This window comes from Eleginops maclovinus, chromosome 4 (assembly GCF_036324505.1).
Source record: "Eleginops maclovinus isolate JMC-PN-2008 ecotype Puerto Natales chromosome 4, JC_Emac_rtc_rv5, whole genome shotgun sequence".
Lineage (NCBI taxonomy): Eukaryota > Metazoa > Chordata > Actinopteri > Perciformes > Eleginopidae > Eleginops > Eleginops maclovinus.
The window spans coordinates 18,959,040-18,983,165 of record NC_086352.1 but is presented as its reverse complement, the minus strand read 5'-3'; the positions used below and the strand labels follow the sequence as shown (position 1 = coordinate 18,983,165).

Genomic DNA, 24,126 nt, shown 5'->3' with positions numbered 1-24,126 from the left:
GCAAAACTGTTGCTTTATCCACTAGTTAATTTGGCAAATTAATAGGCACTCTGAAACCTGGTGAAACGCAAAGTGAACAGTAAAGCCCATTAAAAAAATAAAAAAACCTAACGTTTGAAGGCCGTTTAATCCTACTACAGTTCATATGCGAGTCCTTTGCCATTTCTTCAGGCAAAAATGGGCAAATCCATCTCTTAATAAGCATAATTATACAACAGCACCCAACACTAACACCACTGTGAGGTAATCGATTGTCCCTCATCTTCACATAAAAGAAATAAAAACAAGAGCATGCAAGAGGTTTTTAACTTTAAAACTTTCTTTCAAATTCAATGTAACTGTATATACACTTTACAATAGCTGAAGCCTGACGGCGTACACAGATGTCTTAAAACATTTTTAAATACATCTTCAGCACAAATAGCAATTGTTGCAAGTAAAATGGCTTAAAATGTTGGAAGAAAACAAACTTCATTAACACAATTGCTCTTTTCTGCAGAAAAAGTGCCACGATTAAAATTTAATTTAGGACTTTCCCACAAAACAAGCGGTTTTCTCTACATGCTAAGTTTAACAGTTCAGTGACATTGCGCTAAACTAAACATACAGATATTTGTAAGAAAAAAGAAAACACTCCATCTGATGTAAAGTTAAATCTTCATTAATACATTTAAAAAGTAGATATGACATGCCTTTTGAAATCAAAAATACAAAAGATGTTCCTTCCTTTAAGGATTTTTTAAAACATGAAGCTGCATGTATTGAACAACACTCAGTGTACTGGTAATGCACATTAAAATGAGCTGAGTGAAAAGTATCGAAGGCCTCCCACCCATCCTGCACAAACAAGCCATGACTGATCATACACAGGATCTCACTGAGGGGACGAGCACACCCCGGCTACATCGCACCTTCAACGTGAGGCTTGCATACTGAAAGAGGGCAGTCAGGATAGCGAGAGCTCTGAGGGTGAGGGGCGGGCTAACTTTGGGGGACCTCAAGACATGTTTCCTCTTCCTGCATATTGTTCTCACCTCCTCTGCAACGTGTAAATGCTGCCATCCCTTGTTCTAGTTGATGAGGGGGGGAACAAAATAAGGATTTCAGAAAGACACTTAAGACTTCGCCCCATGTACAATTTACATTCATAGTCCGGACATCTTTACTCACTTTAGCAAACACCATTGGGCCCTGTAACAAATTAACTTCAATACAAACTAGTTCTTATTTCTGGAGAAGAAAAAAATAAAATTAAAAAAGCGGAGAAAGGCGGACATTGGACAGATACAACTGTCTGGGAGCAGAACCTGCGTTTAGAGAGCAGCAGAGACAGTTTGGGCCGGGCACAGTACGATTCCCCCGGCAAATGTTCTCATAGGGGTCGGGGATAATCACTGTATACAACAAATACAGCACACTGAAAACAACAGAGGAGGGCCGAGTGTCTGCAGAACTTTGAGGTCTGATTGTCTCTTTCTATCTGTTGCGGGGAGGGAATGGGGGTGTAGTGGAGGAATCGTATCGCACTGTACAGGCAACCAATCAAAACACTCACATCTGCTTTAACGTAAAAAAGGGTCAACAATGCATGCCATTTTGTCACAGAAATTCATGTCAACTCAAGTGTTTGGGCAAGGACCGTCACGTTGGGCTTCCCTTCTTTACCTCTCAGGTTTAGTAAGGATGCCAACAAAACATGTCTGAATACTGCTTGTCTCAATATTAAATAAATAAAGTTGAGAAACAGAGTCAACTGTCTGAATGTCCAGGCTGATGTCAGGCAGAAACACATTCATATAGTTACCATTCTTAAACACAATGCTTTAAACTGTACTAAACATAACAAGAGTAAAAGGGAACTTAAAAAGTACAAAGTAAATCAAAAATAAAACAGCTGGAGGAACAGCCAAGGAAGCTGTGAAAACAGTATGTGCTGGTACAGCGTCCGGCCTAAGATATGAATAGACTTTCTGACACAGCGGCAGAGATGTGCTACATGAGTCATAATGCTACTGAAAACACATTACAACTAAAAGAAACCGAGCTCTGCGTTTAGCCAGACAACTTGATTAGGAGAAAAAGACAATACCGGTTATAGACAAATCAAATACTATTATTAAAGAAAGATTAACGTTGATCATTTTGAAAATGAATGCCCTCAAACCTTTACTATATGCCTGATTTACAGGTAAGTAGATTCTTAATCCTAACATTTAATTAAAGAGCCTTGTTGTGACCACAGTGAAGCCAACACATTGATTTAAACCTCTATTTGTTAGACAGAGAACAAACTATACTTAAAAGTCCTGGAGTAAATCCATTTAGTTTGACTATGCAGTGGACTGTCATTAATACGCACCCATGTTCTCCTAATAGAAAAAAAGGCTTACAATAAAAACGTACACAACCCCTTAAAACATCATATCTTACAAACAGAATAAAACATTTTGAAACGCTTTTTTTTTTTTTTAACAATGAAACACCAGTTTTACCAGAAAAAAAACTGCAACCAACAATAGAAACTTGACTCAGCTACGGAGGAATGCATATGATTTTAAAGGCTACAGATCGTAGGTTTGTCAGACACCAAATCAGTGTGTGTGGCCTGCAGTAAACATACACACATGCACAGATTGATTTTCAGGCCAGTCATTTCTGCTGAAAACGAGCGTGGTTATTTGTCAGCGTGAGCACCAGTGTGTTGGTTTGGGTTCAAGGACTCGGGTGGGGTCGGGTCGGGGAGTTCCTCCTTACCAGGTGACTTTTTTTAATCCACTTAACCAGCACCAAGACCTCAGAGTTTAGTGCAGAGGAGATATCCTGCTCCACAGCTGCAGAGTCAGTCAAAAGAGGAATTCCCTCAGCTTGTTCATAGCGTTTGTCATCTCCTATATACATTTAGAAAATGTCCCCAAAATCTTTAAAAGTGTTCCTCTTCTCAAGTAAAAAACAAAAAAAGCAACAGTGGATTTAAAACAAAAAAAATGGAGAAAAAAAAAGGCTAAAAAAAAGTCAACAGTTATGGCAATGTTGTAGTTTGTAATCCAAAGAAGGCCTTTTTACACGCACGTTGTTTTCAGTCTTTTGTTGTTGTCCCGTTCTGAGAGACTGGTCAGATCAATCTGGGGGCAACAAGTCGTGAAGCCGGAACCTCTCCCGAACGTGCGGCCGCACATCCTCATTCTGACAGATTACAGGTGGGAGGACCACGAAAGGAGAAGAATAAACAACAACTTAGATTCACTGAACTGGTAAAATATCACAGTGATGTAGAAATTTAAAAAGGTAGGACATCTTACCATCTCGACCAACTTCTCCAGGAAGGGCACCAGCTTCAGCAGCTCGTTGTCGTTCTTGTCCATGAACCAGCTCTCTATGGGAATCCCATTGGACAACTGACAGGATCAAAAGAGATACATTTCCATTAGAAATAAGATCATCGATTAGTGGTCAACTATTGAGATAATCACCATAAGGTCATCAATTAACTGGATGAAATCAATGTTCTCTGGTACCAGCTTCTTAAAGGTTAATCATTTCAAATTTCTTTACCCCTCTCATCATATCAAAATATAAATACACCAATTTCTCACAATGAAATATATCATAATGAAAAAAAAACCTATGTACTGAATGAGACAACTGCTGAGATGGTTATCTGATAAATACATTGAACACAAAATAATCTCTTTCAGTTCATGTCCTGTTGGTTTTGTGGTAGTTGATCAGAGCAGCACATGCCAATCTCTGAGAATGAAACATCCTGAATTTGAAAAACAGGGAAAGGTAAGGCAGCTCGACCAGTCACAACCAAGTTTGATCATCTCCACCTAAGCCCAGATTTGATCCAATAGAATCTATACAAGTTTTTGCTGTCATTTGAAATACTGATCAGACCAGAGGTATTTATAAAATCATAAAAAAAGCCTTATGCTGAAAGCTACAGTTTAATTTCATTACAAAAAATGAAATAGTCCCAGTTTTAATGCACATCTCATCTATCATTTTCCTTTGTTCGACTTTGCTGACAATTGCAGATATGCTCTGTGTTCCTGTCAGTAACCAGAGCGCACAGAACCTCTAGTGTTTTATTTGTTGAAGTGTTCACCTGATATGCAAAGGCTTGTGGTGAATTGTCAATGATGATGGTCTTTGACAGATCTCTGCCCAGGATGTTGAGGTCCTTGATGTAGTTTCCCTGGACACAGACACAATGTTCCCGAAACAACCGGTGTCTACAGTTACAGTAGAGGGAGGAGAGAGAGAGGGAGAGAAAAATCAATCAGTGACAAGGTCAAAGCGATCAATAATTCAGAAAACCACAACACTGACACCTCGGCGGTGGCACATGCCAACCCTGGCTCCTTAGGCCTGCATCAAGTTCTGAGTTAGGTGTGCGGTTATATAACAGAATATAAAAACACATCGTACCTCACAAGCTGCTTTTTAGGATCCAAGATGTTGAGCAGTTTGTCTGCATAGACCTTTTTAGAGGCTGTGAAAAGGATGATCTAGGAAAGGGGGTTAAAAAAGGTTACATTTTAAAATCTGATTTGTTTATAGGATTAACAACTTAATAATAGGAGTCATCGGGTTATATTTACCTCATAGATTTGAGACATGCGTTCCAGAAACTCTCTAAAGAACGGCCTCAGGCGCACATAGACCTGCACGCAACAAATAGCAAGTAAGCAAATATGTATGATAGACACAGACAGAAGTTTATTGCAAGTCAAAATGGGTTTATAGAAATACTCATTTTGGTTTGTCTATTGAATTTCAGTTATCCAAGTGTATGACAAGTTTAACTTTTTTTATTCCTTCAAATAATGTTTATTTTCTATGACATTTCATCCCCCTCTAGTGGCATCTTAAAAATAAACTGAGGGAGTACCTGGTAAATGACATCTTGAAAGAGGACAGGGAAGGTAAGTGCTGCGTCCTCCAGCTCATTTAAACTGCAGTGAACCAACGTTTCATCCTAACGGACACAACACAGAGAAAGACAAGGAAACTTTACTCAATCTTAGGACACCTTTAAGGGCTCAACAGTTTTAATAAACTTGAAAAATAAACAAATTTGTGACTGTATAACTGACCAGGTCTAGGACCAGAGAGAATTCAGGCGTGCTGCGCGTCTTGAGCGGTAAGGCGGGCTTACGAGTGAGCTGCTCCTCTGTCAGTGGAGGGACGTGCTTGATGAAGAAATACCTACAAATCAAAACACAACACATACTTAATGAGTTTCTGTTATTATTAATATTGATCGTAAACTAAGACACCAATTTAGACCTCAGTTTTCAAACTAAGTGGAGAACAGCTGTGGGTTTTATTTATTTGTTGTGGGTAAAAAGGGTCAGCTTGGGAGGTCTGTATAAATGTGACTTAATCATAGTCTGGACTTCGTCAAATCAAACATCTCACCGTGCTACAGACAATACTTCAATTGCAGAGAGTTACTTTTCCCCTTTGCTGATCTCTCATGCTTTATTAAACAATCCCACCTCCCCTTGCTTTCTAAATTCAAAGAGTCTGACTACACAACAGAAATGTTCTAAGACTGCAGTTGTTTACTTACGGGTCAAACACTTCCCAGTCTTCCTCATATGTTGCCTCTTGAGGTACAGCGGCAGGAGGAGCGTCCACATATGTCATTTCTGGACTGGAGCCTGGAGCTTGAACCATAACACAAACCAAATGTTAAAAGAAGCACAATGAGAAACATGAATACAATTACGTCAACATGAATAAAAACTCAGTTTCATCTGTTCTTAGCGGCAACATCTACCTGTGAGGGGTGGAAGGTCGGCATCAGCACAGAGCTCTCCCTCTCCCGGTGCCGGAGATAGCTCTGGGATGTGCAGAGGTCGCATAGGTGGAAGCTGTGATACACTAGAGTAGTAGTTAGACGGGGCACACAGTTCCTGTGTGGATGTGGCTGTGCTGATGGGCATCTCCACTGCTTGCTCTATGTCCAGCTGCTTGACGATCTCCTCGGCCTCCAGTGCCTGGTCTGGAGAGTCTGAGCCAGAGGAGGCTGAAAAACAAAACACAGAATACTGTATACCATCCTGATGTAACTGACCCTATGGCTGGGAGATATTGTGATACAAGTCTTTTCCTGGTTTAGAAGGCAGAAATACAGTAAAGTGATATCATTTTCTGAACCAGACTGTTCTATTATTAGCCTTTTCCCACTTAGCCAAATCCCCATCACAAATGATAATTTATCAAAAAAAGGCATCCTTTAAATATTTTGTGAAAGCACCAATAGGCAACCCTACAATTTTGTAGCAATCCATATTGAGGTTATCTATCAGAAACAGTGTCATGACTCATTTTCTCCATACAGCCTTTACTGACACAAATGACAAAAAGTCTACTGTGTCACATAAGCATAAAAAGAAAAATGTGAGTACAGATAAACTATAGTTGTTTTGCATAATGCTTGCCATGAATCGAACAGGCTACCTTAGGTTCTGCTTACCATTTTTAGCTGGTGAGAAGAAGTTGAAAACAGGGGAGAAGATGGTCCCAAGAAGGGTGGTTCTGACAGGGCTGGTGGGCAATTCAACGGCCGCCGTCTCCTCCAGACTGCCGTTGGGCTTCTCCTTACTCCTGTCATGATTGGTTGCCTCTGCAGAGGAGAAATGAACATTTTAGAAAGTTAACAGAGACAGGTGGAAAATAAATTCAAGGAAATAAACGTTTTCTTTGAATGCCACTCACGTCCATTGAGGGAGCCCCTCCTGCCGATAGTCCTGCGGGGGGTGTTGGTGTCCGGGGTTGTGGAGGTGATCAGGTGGTTATCCCCATCGCAGTGGAGGCGTGTCTTCTTGGCTGGGCTCTCCTGCTGCACCTTGAAAAGACAAAACATCACATATTAGATGGTTGTAATTAAATAAAAACAGGCATGGCCGTCTCACTGACAGTGAGGGAAATGTGCTGAAATACGGTCACCAATTGCATGACAAAACTCTGAAATAAGCGAAATATTGGACTAAATCCCAAAGTGTAACGACTGCTATGAACTATGGCTCCTATCAACCAGTCAAAAGTTCAAAAGAGTTTGCTTTTTCAAAGAGTGGGTGTTGCTAGTTCCCGTGGTGTGGCATACAATGAACCTGCAAGAACTTATCATACACTTCTATACTATAGAGACCATTAGATAAATAGTAAAACATTTGTTTTATTCAGCTTGTTTATTATTTAACAATGCAAACTACAGCAATATGCTACATGTCTTCAATGATGACTTAATGAGTAAATGCAGAAAGGAACATGAAATAACAAAATCATGTAAAAACACCAAAAAGCCCCGGCCTTGATCCAGAGGAAAAGTCTGTTTTTAGTCGAGTTGACTTTTCCACTTGTTACTGCCTCCTGTTCCTGACTGTGAGCAAGAAGCTAAAATTAGAACCGAGTCCGAGTTGTCAGAGAAGCTGCTGCATTCCTCCAGACATTTCTTTGGAAACATGACACTATGTACCAAGACACACAGTATTTTACTCGGAGAGCATGGTGCTAAATACAGTTTTAAAACAGAGAGCCAAGGCAGCACTGTTAAACCAAACACGCCAAGGTTTTCTCACAATTCTCCCGAGAAAAGACCACCCTCATATTTACATTGAAGTCAATTAAAAAGCAGGCTAATTTGATGTGATCAGTGAGGTGGTTACCTTAACAGCATTTCCTCTGATGAACTTCTTGATGGTGGAGAAAATACCCCGCCCTCCACTGGAAGGAGTAGGTGGATCCTCTTCTACCTCTGAATGCTTCCGCTTGCTCCGGGATGGGCGGCTTTCCAGACTGGGGTTCGACTGCTGAGACGCCTTACGCATTCTCAGCCTCATTGTTTGAGCAGTCACATGTAAGGCTGTTTCAGAGAAGGGAAAAAGAAAATCAGAAACAGGGAAAGATACCTAAACAGAAAGAGGAAACCAAGATGTTGTTGCCGTCAAGGAAACCCTTTTTCTTGAGCCTCAACTCTTAGCTTCTAAAATGAATACTTCTGTGGAGTGTATCTATCAGAAGTGAGGTATACTGGTGGATTTTTCTGCTAACATCTGGATGCACTCAAGATCCCATTTCACTTACATCACAGTGGATCATTGCAGCCACAGCTGGCTTTACTTCCATTCATACAGTAAAAAAAATAAAACATTGCCCAAAAACATACTACTACCCACACACACATTTACAATTAAAAATCTATACGGGAGATCTATGTTGATGTCGAGTAACCAAAATACAGGCAGTAGTGGAACAACTGCAAACCTGGACAAAGATTATTTTTATGAAATCTGATCTAAAGGGGAATGCACTCCTTATTCTCTAAAGCTGAGGGATTTATATCGGTCAGCGGTGTCCTCCAGTGCATGCCGATGGAAAACTTAGAAAACAATTCACAGCGAACATGAATTGTCTGTCAGTCAAGCATGCCAGCCTCTTAAGGTTATGTAACAGCAGCTGGCTGAAAATGTGTCTGGACATATCCACAACCTGTCAGCTACCCTAAACATACAACAGCACCCTCTTAATACATACTGTAAATCTCAAATACAGTAAATGTCCTTTGCTACATCTGCTTTACATTTACACAGAGGTGTATTCACCAGAAGTGTATTGTGTGAACGCACAAATACACATGCTCACTCACTGCATTGGAGTATATGGTAACAATAAAAGGCATGCAGTGGAAGTTGAACAATCTAAAAAACATTTTAATGTACATTTCCTAAAAATAAAAAACATAAAGACGATACCCTCCTCGACATTATGCAACATCTAGCAAAGCTCACATAATAAATGGAGGGGTTGCTATTGAAAACCTAACCCCTGTACATTTACCTTCAATATCCTTTCATAATAAAAACAAGTTAAAGGACAAAAACCAGAACAAAATCCATATTCAAAATAGTCTTTTTTTAAATATGCAAACAGCATTGTTGGTTCAGAACAAACGTGTTGAATTTCAAGGATATTTAAATCATGGTGTTGTTGAGGCAAATTATACAACTGGGTTTCCTTAATCACTGTTTTTTTTAAAACTCCTCTTGATCACATTAGTTTTTGTAACAGTTTCAGCAAAAATGTAAGTTCTAATTAATGATATGCTTGTGCCAACAGGTTTCTCTAAATTGATTATGAGTCATACTCCCTTGCTCTCTACTGTATGACATTGCCCCTGGAATGTGATTTAATTAAAATAAATAACATCTAAACATGTTTCCAGAGGTTGATCCTGAGAACACTAGTAAATTGTGTATTATGTGCACTGAATGTTACTCTTAGTCTCCCCCCCTTCCTATTCGTACACATTGCTAATATCAGAATGTACTTAATGTGTTTCTGTATTTGCGAAATACAAATAACTAGCGTGTTATTTTTAGCCTACAGTATGATTACATCTCGCAACGGCTTGCATGGCAACAACAAGTCTGCATAAAATTCACCTCTGTAGGAAGTCACCCACTAACGAAGCTCCATGTACACAGCTAGGTACGAGCAAGTGAGCGGGAAATAGGAACATGCCACCAACACTGTATGAACGAGCTAGCGATGAGAAACAAACAGGGCCTCGCTTGTTGGACAACCCGTTAAATAAACTAATACGAGGCTAAGCTTGGAAGTGGCTAAACTATGAAGACCAACTTTAACTGAGAAAACAATATTAAAGCACATGACATTTGTCCGGTTGCCTCACTCAATCAGAAAATCAGCGTTTGCACTAAAGCATCACGACTATCAAGCTTTGCAGCTAATTGAGCAGCTAGCTCGATTTAGCTACACTACCTAAACCAAAGAGCTCGTATAATCGACTCAGGAGTCATACATATTCGCAATAAAGCTTTGTAAACGAAGAGTGTATTTTACCATAGTTAGATTGTACAAGTGACATCTACAGGTAATTTGAGATGTTATAACAACTCGGCACCAGGTAGCGTTTCAACAAGGCGAGCCCAATTAGGCTAACTTACCGTTAGCAAGCCAGTGCGGCATCCTAAATTGTAACACATTTTATTAATACAATAAACAAAAGTAAGGGATATCAGTCGGCTAGCTGGTGTTTGGTTCACTGATGAGGTTGACCCGACTGTCTCCTGGAGATATTTACAGGTTCAACCTTAGATTTATTTGGGAACTCGTCAGACATCATTAATCAAACAGCTAACTGACATGGTAACCAAATTATCTGTTGACACAGTCGACATTATCTTAAGCCAATGCTGCAGTTGTGGGACTCTATTCTTCAATTGTGATACACAAACATGCTTAACTCAACACCCATTGGAAGACTTACAAAAAAGGGTAAGAAGGTGTTGGCTAGCTGACGTTAGCACAGCTCAGTTGTGGAATGCCATTGGACTGCGTTAGCCTCAACGAAGCTAACCAACACTGACGCTCCGTACTACCTTAACTGCTCGTTGTTTTAACGGATGGAAAGAGATACATTTCACGTTCTAACATAAGTTGATCAATAACATAAGTCTAAAGGGGGAGTCAAAACTGAGATTTCGAGTCCACGAGGAATATGCCAGTTCCATGGTAGGCCTTGTTTTAGCTTAGCACCACTAGCTTAGCGTTAACCCTACATAGGCTTTTGAAAAACTGCTTCGGGCTAACAGATGTACATAGGCAGGGAGGGAAAGTATTTATCCTGTCGTTTGCTAACATTAAACAAACCGCAAGCCAAAAAGACAAATGATCGAACAAGGCTTAACGCTATCGACTTACTTTAAGTGATCCGCAGTGTCTGGCGACGAGAATGTAATACCAATTAACCATCACAACAGAAGCCGTGTTATTTTCGTGATCTCATCCGACTTTTTCTGTACATCTACTCAACGACCGTCTCCGAAACCACAAATCGTTGTGTTACCAGGCGCCATTTCCCGCCTCTGCTCAGCCTCTCCAACGCAGATACCCGTATGGGACACAGACACACCCCCTTACCTCTGAAAAACACCAGTCAGTCTGCAGCGAACACTACCACCCGCCTTTTCTTCTCACAGCTTTGATTTCTCTGCCCGTATGCTAGTAAATGAATAATGTCAACAATCAATCAGATAGGTATGTATTTCTAGCTGAATATATCATGTGTTTTATCATCAATGAAAAACAAAGGGCATCATAATTATGAACTAAAGATATTCAGCTGCTAAACATCCCATCATCTTTGCAATTACAAAACAGCTGACCCACATTACATAGCCATATCACCTGAGTAATCCAATCACTACAGATGACAAACTCATTTCCACATCTCAATTGACTCTAAAGCAATTTCACAACGGAAAATGACACGAAGCATCAACTTTAATAAAATAAAATTACATTCAATGTGCCTTTCCATGAGAAATCACTTTTTTTCTGGCTGCACAAACTGTATTCATAGTCACAAATGTCCCTAAAAAGGTGAGTAATTGGGTTTTCCTCAGTACAAATGGTAACATTTCAACTACATTATGTACAAGAGACCTCATGAATGGAAGCATGTGTACAGTATGTCAGTTTTATATGTGCTTGGTTAATCTTTGCACACTGGAGGATACTAACAAAGCTCTAAGTATTGCTTAAGCATCAGTATTTTGCTCAGTTTGATTATTATTAAAAAAAAGTTTCATATGCATGCAATGGCATCATAAAAAAAAAACAGAACAAGGAGCACTTTCAAGTGTGTGTCACAAAGGAAAGTAATTGATTTAATAGGCCTTAAGCAAAGTCCTTGGCATTTGCAATGCATTCCCACTGTAAACAAAAACAAACAAAAAAAAGGTTTCCATGTAAAAGTCCCAAAATTATGTTAGAAAGGCGGAATGCCGTATTAGTGTCTTTGATAAACATCCCAGGTGAAGAGTTTGATTTTATCAAGCAATAGCAACCTGAAAGAAACAGTAAAAACAAAACACAGTTCAACCTCAGAAGTTCAGCTGTGGGCTCTTTCAGATCCCTTTGTATGAACTATGGCAGGTATCAAATCACAAAGCTCAACAGTCAGTGTACAGTATATCATCCTTACTGCCATAACTTAGAACCATTAGCAAATCACCAGCAGCTCCAGACAATGCCATGATTTTTTTCTTTGTATTATAGTATGTTATTTAGAATTAATTCATTAGTTGCAACGTCTGTTTTTATGATAGTCCGTGACATTGAGGATGCATCCTATAAATTCTTAAAGTTATTGATGTTCAAACTATGTCCTCAAAAACTTGTAGAATAGGGTCTGAATTTTTTTAATGAGTTAGAGCTGAATGATTTCCCATTCAAAGAATGTCAATGGCTTGATGTCTTTTCCCATAATCCACAGCCCGGTCTCCTTGCATGTCTCGATCTTCATCATCTAGGAAAAAATAGAAAGCAACACAAGCATTAGAGATTTAATAACAAACAATACATGTAGTGAAGTGCTGAAACAACATTCCATTGTTAATGAAGATGTATAAAGCTAAGTGGATTATCTTAACAATGTACTCCCTTTCACTCCAATGACATCAATAGAAAACAAACTATAACAGCCTACATCCATAAAATAAATGATCACATAAATTGCACTTGGGTAACAAGTGTCAGGATTTATGTTTTCATTGTTAAAATATTTTTTTTTAATACAGTGGGTTTGAAATGAAACTCCCATAGAGGGCTTTGTTCATCATTCTGCTGATTTTGCAACAATGGACTAATCCAAAATAAATGAAAAAAAAAATCTGATATAACATGAAAAAAGAATTAACAGCCATTTAAAATAAAAGTAGTATCAAAATGCAATCTAATTCAATAATACACATCTAATCTAAAAGGCAATCAAAATTGTATGGTAGGAAAAAATAACACAGAAATAAAGCATGGACATGCGTTTCAATGTTTCAGGAGAACACAGACACATTCACAAACACAGTGAGCTATATTTATCTACTGTTCTAGATGTGGGTCAGATGTGTGGTAGGCACAGACAGGTGGTATAGCTAAAAAGAAGCACAGGCAGGAGAGAAAAATACTAGATGGACACTGAATTACTCTCACAGAACCACAAGTTTCCCCTTACATGGTGCTCAGATTGTACTGGGCTTACACAATAAACAATGTCTGCATACATGGCAGTTTTGCTTTGACCTTGAAGGTGTTTTGGTCGTAATTCTAAAATATGTGGAGTTTATGAATGATTCATAGACCAAACTCAGGGTACTGTGAGCTACTCTAACTGTTGGGACAAATGCAGGGGGCGGCAGCAGGACAGGGGTGGAGGGAGGTAGCAAGGGAGGAATGGTGGATACACATCTGGACAGGCAGTCCCCCGGCCTGGCTCACCTTGAACGTCTTCCTCCCCACCATCACCATCCTCTTCCTCATTGTAGGCCAGCTCGGCCTGCTTGTCGGCCTCATACTCACCAACGTTCCCATCATCCCCATTGTAGTCCGCTAGCTTAGAGCCGTGTTGCGGATCTACTGGGGACTCGTTCTCATCAAAGAACCGGCCTGCAGGAGGCAGAGAAGGGCCTCATCAGGAAGGGAGGGAAGCGGAGGCAGTTGTAGGAAGACAGCAAGGAATGGATGAAATACTGCATAATGAATGCATGAAGGAATAAGTGATCGCATCAAGCGGATGACAAAGATGAAGAGGTGCATGGATACAAGGTGACAGATTGTAATAAGAAGACAAGTGTGGACTAGAAAGCAGAGTGAGTGGAAACAAATAGGGTTCCCTTTGTAATGAGGGACTGTGTAAACTCTGGAGAGCATCAAGCACTAATTGAGTTAATGATTGAATCACCTTTACGATGCAATCAATCACATACAATAGCCCTGCTGTAAATCCAATCTGATGTTTATTTTTTGTTGGTACTGTGAGGAAGTGAGGATTCAACTCATGGTACAGTAAGTGTGATGTTTTATTGAATGAATGAAATAATATCTAATGGTTAGAAAATGATAACCGTTATAGCATATGGGCAAACATAGTGTGTTTTGCCTTCTGATCTATAATGACACAGGCATCAGAGGCAGTCTGTGTTCCTATCTGATTTCAGATGACACCTTTTATCACGACAGGACTGGCTAGGACTCCAGACTCTCTGAGCCAGGCCCTCTTCGAGCTGTGCCTGTCTAGTGAGAACCAGACACTGCCAAAAATGAGACATCTGGTGGGTGTCGCTGTTAATTTGTCATAATAGGATGCAAGTATAATGAAATCAGAGGCAGAAGATTAGAAGAAAAACAAAATGAAGACTTGAACTGAATGCAGTCAGTGTAAGGGCGTAAGGGAGATGAAAGCATAGAGCATATGAAAACAGAGGAAGAGCAGGAGGAGCGAGAGAAGGCAGCAGAGCAGAAGCCAGGCAGCAGGAAAGGATCATCTGGGAGCCAGGTGTGTGTGATTTGTCTCCTCTCCTCTGCAACTGAGCCATCTCTCCTCCCTGACAGAGCTCCTAGCCATACTCAGACATGACTTACATGACATGACTTACAACTGACTTTCATGAAAATCTGTTATGTAGAAGTGGGGGAGGAACCAGTTAGTAATGGGCATAAGTCACACAGACAGCATGACTCAAAGTTGTATTTCACCCTCTGAGTTGACATAGATCACAGTGAACTGGGAGGCAGCAGCTAAGCACAAAGGCAGTGCTAACAGAAATGTACTTTCTCTTGTGTGGTCCTATTTTTCCCATACCTTAAAAACTGATCAAGTCAACAAGTCAATAAAAAAACATTTTCTCCAAACCAAAATGCCCTTGCAAATGATTTATCTTTTTCAAAGTGTGGAGGAGGAACTCACTTTGGCGGTGGTGCACTAGCTCTGCTGGAACTTGGTCTTTGGCATGGTGAGGCTGGAGGGGGTTGGGCACCTGTGCTGGGTTAGGAGGCAGAGGAATCCCCTTCAAGTGTTCGATGTCATCTTTGACATTATCAGGAGCTGACAATAAGAAACACGGTTAGGTTTTGTTGTGTGGACGATCTGTTGTAAACCACCTCCTTACATGCTATAACTAAATCTGAGCTACAGCACAGCTACTTGCCCACAATCGAGGGCATATTACTGCCCGTTTTATAACCTGTCATTCATAAAACATAATGTAGCAAACCTTCTACATATGTGTTCTTTAATATGGCACTCGACCTTTTAAGAGATGTTACACAAGACTGGGAAAAAAATCCAAAAAATGTACAAAGATAATAATTCTCTGCTGTTACTTGTACCTGGAATAATTAAAACACACAAGCACATTCCCCCTGTGAGTGCATGAAAATGCAATGCTGAGCTATTCAGCTGCAAAGCATATACACTGGATTGATTTGAAGAGAAACTAAGTTCAGTTTGGAATTCAGTCTCGCAGGAAACATTAAATGACTCAGATCGGGGTCATGGGTAAAAAAAGAAGAAGACATCTGTAAATAAAACCAATGATATGGATGTGAGGCATTCTGTACCATGAAGTTGTCTCTGCTGTTCTCCTATTTCGTCTGCCTTAATTACGGCCTTGTTGTCTTCTTCAAACACTATGGTTTTGTCTGCCTGTTTGATGATACCGGGAATTTCAATCACTGCTGCTCGAGCCTCTACTCGGTCCTGCTGCAGCACAGGCTGATCAAGAGACAGGCCCTGGCCCCCGGGGCCATCAGCTGCCCCGACTCCAGGTCCCGCACCAGCTCCCACAACCACATCAGGGGCCTCATCGTGCTTCTGCGTGATGGCTGGCTTCTTCAAGGCTGTAGATAAATGGGATGGCAAGTGTGAATTTTGGGAAATCAAATATACTTAAAAACCCACATTCAGTGGCAAACAAAGGAGTGGAGCCAGATTTTGTTTCAATTTGACAGATTTCTAACCTGTAAACTACTGTTTAACTCCTTAATATTTCTTTGGAAAAGCTTACCTGAGGAAATGAGGACTAGAATATTCACTGCCCTCTTTTAAACAATCACTAAAGAATCACTTTTAATGTTTTAGATAAATTATGTTAAGTTGTCTTTTCATTGAAGTGTACAGTATTATAATAATAATAATAATTATTATTATTATTATTATTATTATTATAAATAGTCATCTTAATTCCCATTTTACTTGACCTTGCACTCCCCATACTGCCTTAAAAAATGTCCCCCTAAAAGAAGGCTTACCAAATTGCACATCGTCGATCTTCCCCACCTCACTGTCTTCAATACCAGGCATACCAGCATCACTGCCAGGCTTACCCATCTCTTCTGTAACAGAGCACAGAGAATGTGACTTCAGTAGTGGACAGGTTGACATTAAATAAGCCCATTTGTAAATAGTTGCATAAAAAAGGGATTGCCAACCACAGGAAACAAACAGAGCATAGGTATATCAATGAAATCTTATACATAACTATATTACCAATTGGTATCAAATACTACATTTATCTTGAAAGTGTATATGAATAAAAGGTAAAACATTTAACACAGTTTAAGCTTTGGTTGACACGTCACATCCAGTGTACCTTTTAAAACTGGACTGTCATGCCGGTGAGTGGCCACTGTATGGCGCTCTCCAGCCATCTCCCCCACAGGTGCTCCATCTGTGTGTCTTCCTGCCCCTGCAGCCTTTTGGCCGTCTATTACACTCTGAAGAATTAAATAAGGGAGCTTTAGCTTGATTTACAGTTAGATATTATACATTATTCCCCCATTAACTAAAGAGTTATAAAAAATGTCACTTTCTTGATTGGTGATATTTAAAAATAAATAGCAACCTGTCGAAGCTTTGATGTTTGTTCTTCCAGGCTCTTTTTTGTTTCTTCATACTCATCCTTCAGTTGTGCAATCTGACGTCCACACTGTAAACTAGTTAACAAATATGCATTGTTACTTTTACAAACATACTTTCAAGAAACTATAACAATTATTTGTACAAATAGCAGGGACATACTTTTCTGAAAAACTGCAAAAGTAAGCAGAAATATATTTTCGAAATATGTTTTTACCTTATGAAAACTTACAAAAACCAAAGTAAATAGTAAGTTAAGATTCAACAGTTAACAATTAACTAATATCAGCAAACTACAGTGAGTATGTCATTCAAAAACCAGCAAGTTGACATAAAAGTTGATAATAATAAGCACAAACTCGAGAGCTGTAGATATGTCACAAGTTTTTTTAGAAGTGAGAAACTGTGAATATCCAAGGAAAAACACAGGGCAATAATTAAGGATGACAAGAACTTGTAACGATTTAACGTACCTCTCATACTCCAGCTTCCTTTCCAAGGTAGTGCTATTTTTCTTCACTTCTCTAAGCTGCTCCTCCTGTTTAATGAACTCCTGCTTCAGCTCCTTTAGCTGCTCTGTGGGCAGTCACACAAACACATATATACATCATTTTATTGTTTTAAATAAAATATATTTTCTGAAGACACAGAGAGTTGGATAGTGCCCTCTGTTGGTCAGATAGAGATAAGTCTTACCTTTCAGCCTTTGTATTTCTGTCATTTGGGCAGTGACATCACTCTGCACCTTCATCTGTCAGAAGAGAGAAAATGTGTTCAGAAGCCTTATCACCTAAAGGAGAGCTACATGTTCCCTTTCACACCCTAAACTGATAGAACAAAAGCGTATAGGAGGTACCTGCTAAGCCATAGAATACTAAATCGGCAACAGGTTCTATAATTATTAGACTTTATAGAAAGTAACGCAAGGAAAACAAAGAGGAACAAGTTTATCTTGTTTATCTGTGTAACGAGCCGTCACAGCACAAACAGATGGCACCACTGTGACGAGTAGTTACTGCTACAAGGCAATGCGCTTCTGCTCATCAAAATCAGGATCGGGTATTAGCCTGTAATTAAATGCCTGGGCGCTGTTCTCATGCTGAGAAATACTTAGCAGAAAATAACAGCACAGAAATTGGTAGCCCAAACTGGTTTATGATATTTTTTTACTCACTTCACTTACACTGAGAGACCAGGAAACTAGAAATCCCTGTTCGCCGTAATAAAGGCCAATACACCGCTCTATAAAAGCAAACAGTACGGATGTGTGGCAGTAGGTTTAGGAGGCAAACAGAGGAAAGGAAAACTTTTGGACCTTGGACCTAAAGTGAAACATAAACTATCTTTGAGTATCAAACTATCCCTGTAGGTTTTAAACCTAGCTGATAAAAACTTTTAGTTTGCCCTTGAGAAAATCAAAACCTGTGGTTATCTTGAATAATTATGGCCCCACTTGTATACAATAGTGGCACGTTTTATAGCAGAAACACAGTATCAAAAGTCCACAAAAAAGTGCAGCCTTTGTGGATATTACGAGAATTATTCTTCTGTCAAAATACAGATTAACTTTGACGAGCATTAGCCATATTACAGTTATAACTGACAGAAACAGAAGGGAACAAGGAAAGAGCAGCCACTAAATTCAGCATGAAGGTCAAGTGATGTTAAGCTTTAGTCTGTCACTTCCTAAGTCCTTAACAGCTTCCTGTACAGACAGACAGAATCTTTACAGACTGTATAAAGATCTATAGGCTGGCATTATTTGTTCCTGTATTTCCTGCATTATTCCAATAGGTACAACATTGTATATGCTGTACTATGTGGAAGCCACTCAAGACTCAACTGTCCCTGTGTTCTCTGCATTGCAGGCCTCTCGCTGTATGTAGTGAGGATCTGTGTTGAAACAGGGTTGGACTGCTGACAAAAGAAAGGAGTGGAAGAACTGCAATTCAAAACCTCCCCTTATCTTGATTACAGGAACATGGAGCCGGATACTTGAGTTACTAACAAGAAACAAGGGAGCATAGGCTCCTCTTTATTCCACACGTCACCATCTTTATTGGCCTCAATAACAGGACAAAACCCAGTCTGGCTACATTTGTGTTAATCTCTTACACCAACAGTGAAACAGTGTCAAATAATTTAGCTGCCAAGACAGATTTTGGTGTCATAAATGATGAATACACATTGGGAAAAGAAACATTTAATGGTCAGTAAAATATGTCAGTTTGAAGATGATTATACAGTGCCACATAACAAGAAGGATAACTGTTACAGGGCCGTTGTTTTGCGCTTATTTGTTTTGGCAACATAAAATGGGAGTAGTCACACAAACATTGTGTGAGGGTTGGTAGGAAAAACCATTCGGAATTAAAATGTTCCCCATCAGATTGACAAATGACTCTTGTGGATTTATTCATCCAAAAATACATACATACCAAATTCACTATTATAAAATACAGGCTAGTTTTATTTTGCTGCACATGTATAACCATTATGTATGCATGTGTCCCATTATAAGCAGCATAACCCCCTGCTCAGAAAGGAACTTACTAAGACAGGAGGAATCTGACTATGTGCTCAAGGACAGCTTGTCACCAAAACTACAAATTGCTGCTCATGGCCTTCCTCCTAGTTTACACATCCTTCTTTGTCAATGGGTAATCATACATTTTGCCTATTAGGATCCAACCTTTCTCACAAAGAGGTGGTTGTAAAGTAATCTTCTGCTTATTCTCAAAATGTCTATAGTCTACTAGTTTAGGTCCACTGGATGAGGTATGACTATTACGCTACGCCACAAACAGGATTACCATAGGTTAAACAAATGTATACTTGTCATGAGAAATAAGCATGTCAGACTGAATGCAAATTACAGGACCCCTCCACCTGTGGTCTAATTGTCTCCCAGGGCAACTGGACACACACTGATGTTCAGAGGGTGCTGGGACACAAAACCCAAAGAATTGCTGGCTGGTCCACTAAACAGGGCAAGAGATGGGAATAGCCCTGTGGAGCATACAAGTGTGCCAAACGTAGATACTATACAAATGGCTGAGAGGTAGTGAAACAACACCATTACCCATTTTCTTTAAACCTATAAAAGGGATACATTTGTTGGTTTCCATGAAGGACACATTGATGTTACATCTGAAACTTGGTACCATAGACTAATAGACACATCATTGCTTTCTTTAAAATGACTCCATCACCATGCCTCTTTAGAGTAAATATGACCCTCCTCCATCATAAAATACAGAAGATTTAATGTAAATGCTGCATCTGACACCGAGATGGAAGATCACAGCAATATAATTTACCCCTAGTGTCTTGAAGAGATTTAGGTTATTGTAATGTTGAGATGTAAATTTAAATATAAACTTGTTCTTAATGCCTGACAGTTATGTGTTCTTTACTTACTGGCTAGCTTAGTGTAGTGAACAATAGAGCTGCTTTGTTTCTATATCCATATTACTGTATACTCGGAAAATATGCCCCCACCCCTAAATTAAATATTGCAAGACAACAGTAGCAGTGGCAGCATGAAGCTAAGTACAATTACAATTTGGACATGACATAACGTTTACTTAAGTAGGTTATGTTGTATACTATTTTATACTTCTACTCCAATACGTCTCAGAGGGAAATATTGTACTTTTTACTGAACTATGTTTATCAGACACCTAGTTTATTTTTTTTATTGAACAAAAAGTGATATGATTCAAAACAGGAAGTATGTAAAATTGGTTCCAAATAGAGAAATTATAGAAACACATTGCACTTACAAAACTTACGTACAGTATTACGTGTGTAACATTTTGAGTCCATAACTGGTTATGAAGTATTTTTTAGATTTTACTTAATTATTGGAACCAAGTACTTCTTCCACCACTGTTGTGACTGTGTAAGATGTGTGTCTGTATGTTGGTCATGACTGGTGTACAGTCATGGCCAACATACAGACACACATCTTTACTTGAGAATGATTTAGTCAGAAGGCGTATGCCAGTCAGAGAGAGCTTTGGTTACTTCTTATACTCCTAGATTCTAGTGGATATGGTGAAATGAGTCCGGGGTTGGGATGAGACAATGCTACTATACCTTTTCATCAGCACACTTTTTGATGAGCGTCTCCCGGGCCTGCAGTTTGCCCTCCAGCACGCTGTAGTCCACCTCCTTCTGGTCGATCTGCTTCCTGTGCGTCTCCACCTGCACCATCAACTCGGAGTTCCGCTTCTCCAGCCGGCTCCGCGCCGCGTCCGTGCGCTTCACCTGCGTCTGCACCTCCAGCAGCTCATCCAGCAAGCGTCCGTGCTTGTTGGACACTGTCCAGTAGTTGAAAGACAGTATGGCGATGATCACCATCAAGAATATCAGGATGAAGGACGGGAGGCGGCCTCCCCGTCGGTTTGCACCAAACCCAACCATTTCAAAAACAAAGTCTAACGTTACTTCAGCCTGCAGACTCAGTGAGAGTAGTCTGTAAAACACATCCGTCTACGTGACATGCCGTGCTTATGCGGCAACCGCTCGAAAAAGCAAACACTAAACAGACACACAGTCATGAAGGATCAAGACTTTTCACATATCTACTGATATTTTACTCTCCTTCCTCCTTCCGCACAGAAGGCATCTTCTCTGTGTACGGTTCAATGTCAGTGGGGAAGATGAAATACGCCCGCACGGACGTGGCCTAGCTCAGCTGGCCCCGTTAAACACAGCAGACGACACTAGACGTGGACACACAGCACCGTGGCAGTGAGGAAGGCAAACACTAATCATAAAGCTAGCTGTGTTAGCTGAAGCTCATCATTTACGCTGCACACTTGTAAACTGTATGATGCATACGCTGAGGTTTGGAGCTCCGTTAATCACAGAATCGCCGTCAAACAGTACCAGTGATGATTGTCGGTACTGATTTGACGTTAACGTTAGCTCCTATTGACGTTAACGCTGCTAACCGCTTTACACTAGCTAGCAACAACGATAGATGCGAGAATTCATTCTAGCGCCTGTCTCACACAAAAGTGTCGTCTCTTCTTTCGGAAGACGGGAGTAATCCTCGAAATATATTTAGCCAAATCCTGACAATCACTAAGGACACAGGCTTTGTATTTGACTCTCTACCTTTCGCTGCCTAACAAACATGATTTGTGCGCTGTGTGAAGCTAGCTGCCATCCACCTGCGCAATTTCCGGTGTCTACTACTAAATACATTTCAAAATAAAGGTCCGGTGTAGTAGCCCTGGTAGCAGCACAAAGGACGCGTGGCATAATTTATCTGTTTATGGCTTTTATTTTTGACCTATGAGCAAGATTTCACACCGCAGACATAATGTGTACACTTTGGTCTTTAGACTTTGATGGCAAAAGTGATATTAGGAGGTACTTTATGAAAACGTCGCATACTTGCGAACGTATGGGAAGTCTATCTTTATGTCTTTATGCCAGGAAGGGTATTTTAAAACAAACGAATCATTTGTTCTTAACCCAACAAATAACCTGTGTTTTCTAAACAAATGGAATTTCTGACAGAAAGGGCTTCTATGTTCTTCCGTTTGGCAGAAGTGTCCAACGACCGGATGCACAAGGCTGTCTGAAAGAACACTTTACAGTTATAATGACATTAAGGTCCAGATTTGTGATTTGCAAGTATTGCGTGTCAGTCTAGAAAACAAAAAATGTTGTGCTTTTTCTACTTAAACAAATATTGTTATTCATTCAAACATGGGCCCGCGCTCATACCTTACTTCTTATTATCAATTGATGAAGTGTGTAAACTAAAAAAAAATCCCTCTTGTTATCAAATAAGTGATAACTAAATGTATTTTATTTTTGATTGGCGTTAAAAAGCATTATATGCATTGATTACCGGGAATATTCAGGTGCTGAGTGCCAATGCTATTTGATTTAAAACCAGACTATCTAGATGCTTTCCACACCAGCAAGTTGACTTCAGAAATGTTGTCAAACTTGACTTGCATGAATATTGCATGTCACTTAGTCTGGTTGCAGTGAGAATTGCTGCTGTATTGGTTAATGGCATTGCAATTGTAGTTACTTCTGCAATCACTAACTTGATTTAAAGAACAAAACATGTATTAGCTCCCCCATGGAAGCTATTAGATATGTAGATAAATAGATATAGATATTTATGGAAGGGCTACTGTTTGGTCCTTTGTTTGTTTTATTTTAGTCAGTTCTGTTAAATAACATCAGATGTTCAAACGTTCGGACACATACAGTCTGACAAACAGAATCCAAATGATACAAAATGTTAATTGAAATAAGAACAGGAACCGCAAGATACAAACTCATATTTTATTGTAACACTGATAAGAATTGTAACACAATGAGGTAAGTTAAATAATTCACAATCTGTGATGTTTTCTAACCAGCTGCACCACACATATTCACCACCCTATCAGAAACAGTTCCACAAAGCCTGCAAAGAAATGGCTAGAAATGCCCAGTCCATTCAGTTCAGTTTATTACAAACATATTTCTTTCTGTTTCTTATGAGGACAAGAGGAATACTGAAAACACAATCTCCCTTTTCTTTGAGTCACAGATACACACTTTCCAGCTGTGTGTTTGTTGTTTGTTTGTTTGTTTTTGAAATTCTTTTTGAGATGAAACTCTGTAGAAAAGATCCCCTGAGGGAGAAACATTCTTTTGTTTTTCTGATGAGAAAGAAGCCACTACAGATACTGGCAGGCTCAGTCTGAGTTTGCTACCATTTCTGCAGATGACTTGGTACGGTCTCACAGGGCACGAGGAGATACATTATGAGACCATTTCAGTTGGCCTGTGCTGCAGTCACACAAGAAAATAAATGATCTTTCACTGCAGGAAGAGTTGTTCATTACTCTACAGACATCGGCTGCACAGCAAAGCGTGGCTGCAACACCAGCACTCAGAAATGCCCTCAGAGTTTTGATCGTCCTTGTTGGTAGAGTGGTCAGAGAATAGTTTCTTTGCACTCAAGGCTTTGTTCAGAGGAGTCCAGTGGATTGGTGGAGGCACTGGTTGTTTGTGGGAGATGTTTAGGACGGCGCATCGAAGGGGACGAACTCAAAGCACCACAGCTCTGAAGGTGAAGATCCTCATGACCGCGCTTCCTGGGACTGCCAATGATGCGCTGGGTCATCACCTGTGCAACAACACGTAGTCAAAAAATAAAGATATAAACACATCGTTATTTGTCTGTTTTGTGTGTTCAACATTTAAAAGTTTTCCTATGAACAACAGTTACAGCGTAGTTGTTGGCATAATCCATCGAGCAATACCATCTGAGAGGGCTGTTAATCGGATATACGTATACAGTTAACACATAAAAAACTATAAACAGGCCCACAGACTGCTGTCATTGGACAAACGCTGTCTAAATGAATTAC

General features: G+C 39.8%; 3 protein-coding genes across 6 annotated transcripts in view; all 3 read right to left on the bottom strand.

Annotated features, from left to right (window-relative positions):
• Positions 1-294: 294 nt before the first annotated feature.
• On the bottom strand, positions 295-10,917 carry ctdspl2b (CTD (carboxy-terminal domain, RNA polymerase II, polypeptide A) small phosphatase like 2b). Its single transcript, XM_063881015.1, has 13 exons — positions 10,738-10,917; positions 7,680-7,876; positions 6,730-6,859; positions 6,488-6,637; positions 5,789-6,037; positions 5,579-5,675; positions 5,100-5,211; positions 4,895-4,981; positions 4,605-4,667; positions 4,432-4,511; positions 4,109-4,235; positions 3,300-3,395; positions 295-3,183 (listed from the first exon to the last, which is right to left on the bottom strand). The coding sequence occupies exons 2-13, from the start codon at positions 7,851-7,853 to the stop codon at positions 3,118-3,120; spliced, it is 1,431 nt and encodes a 476-aa protein (XP_063737085.1). The 5' UTR covers positions 7,854-7,876; positions 10,738-10,917; the 3' UTR covers positions 295-3,117.
• A 382-nt stretch (positions 10,918-11,299) lies between these two features.
• golm2 (golgi membrane protein 2) lies at positions 11,300-21,922 on the bottom strand. Of its 4 annotated transcripts, none has more exons than XM_063881012.1 (10): positions 20,831-21,922; positions 17,426-17,480; positions 17,203-17,305; positions 16,716-16,806; positions 16,464-16,587; positions 16,123-16,203; positions 15,433-15,711; positions 14,780-14,917; positions 13,312-13,479; positions 11,300-12,346 (listed from the first exon to the last, which is right to left on the bottom strand). In XM_063881012.1, the coding sequence occupies exons 1-10, from the start codon at positions 21,155-21,157 to the stop codon at positions 12,270-12,272; spliced, it is 1,443 nt and encodes a 480-aa protein (XP_063737082.1). In that variant the 5' UTR covers positions 21,158-21,922; the 3' UTR covers positions 11,300-12,269. The 4 variants fall into 4 exon arrangements, with proteins under 4 accessions (XP_063737082.1, XP_063737081.1, XP_063737084.1 ...); XM_063881011.1 differs by having other exon boundaries at positions 16,123-16,206; positions 20,831-21,921; XM_063881014.1 differs by lacking the exon at positions 13,312-13,479 and having other exon boundaries at positions 20,831-21,920.
• A 1,045-nt stretch (positions 21,923-22,967) lies between these two features.
• fam189a1 (family with sequence similarity 189 member A1) overlaps positions 22,968-24,126 on the bottom strand; it is a 76,486-nt gene continuing 75,327 nt past the window's right edge. Inside the window, exon 12 of the mRNA XM_063881985.1 lies at positions 22,968-23,882. Within this exon, the coding sequence (XP_063738055.1) occupies positions 23,691-23,882 (192 nt within the window). The 3' untranslated portion in view covers positions 22,968-23,690. The remainder of the gene's footprint in view (positions 23,883-24,126) is intronic.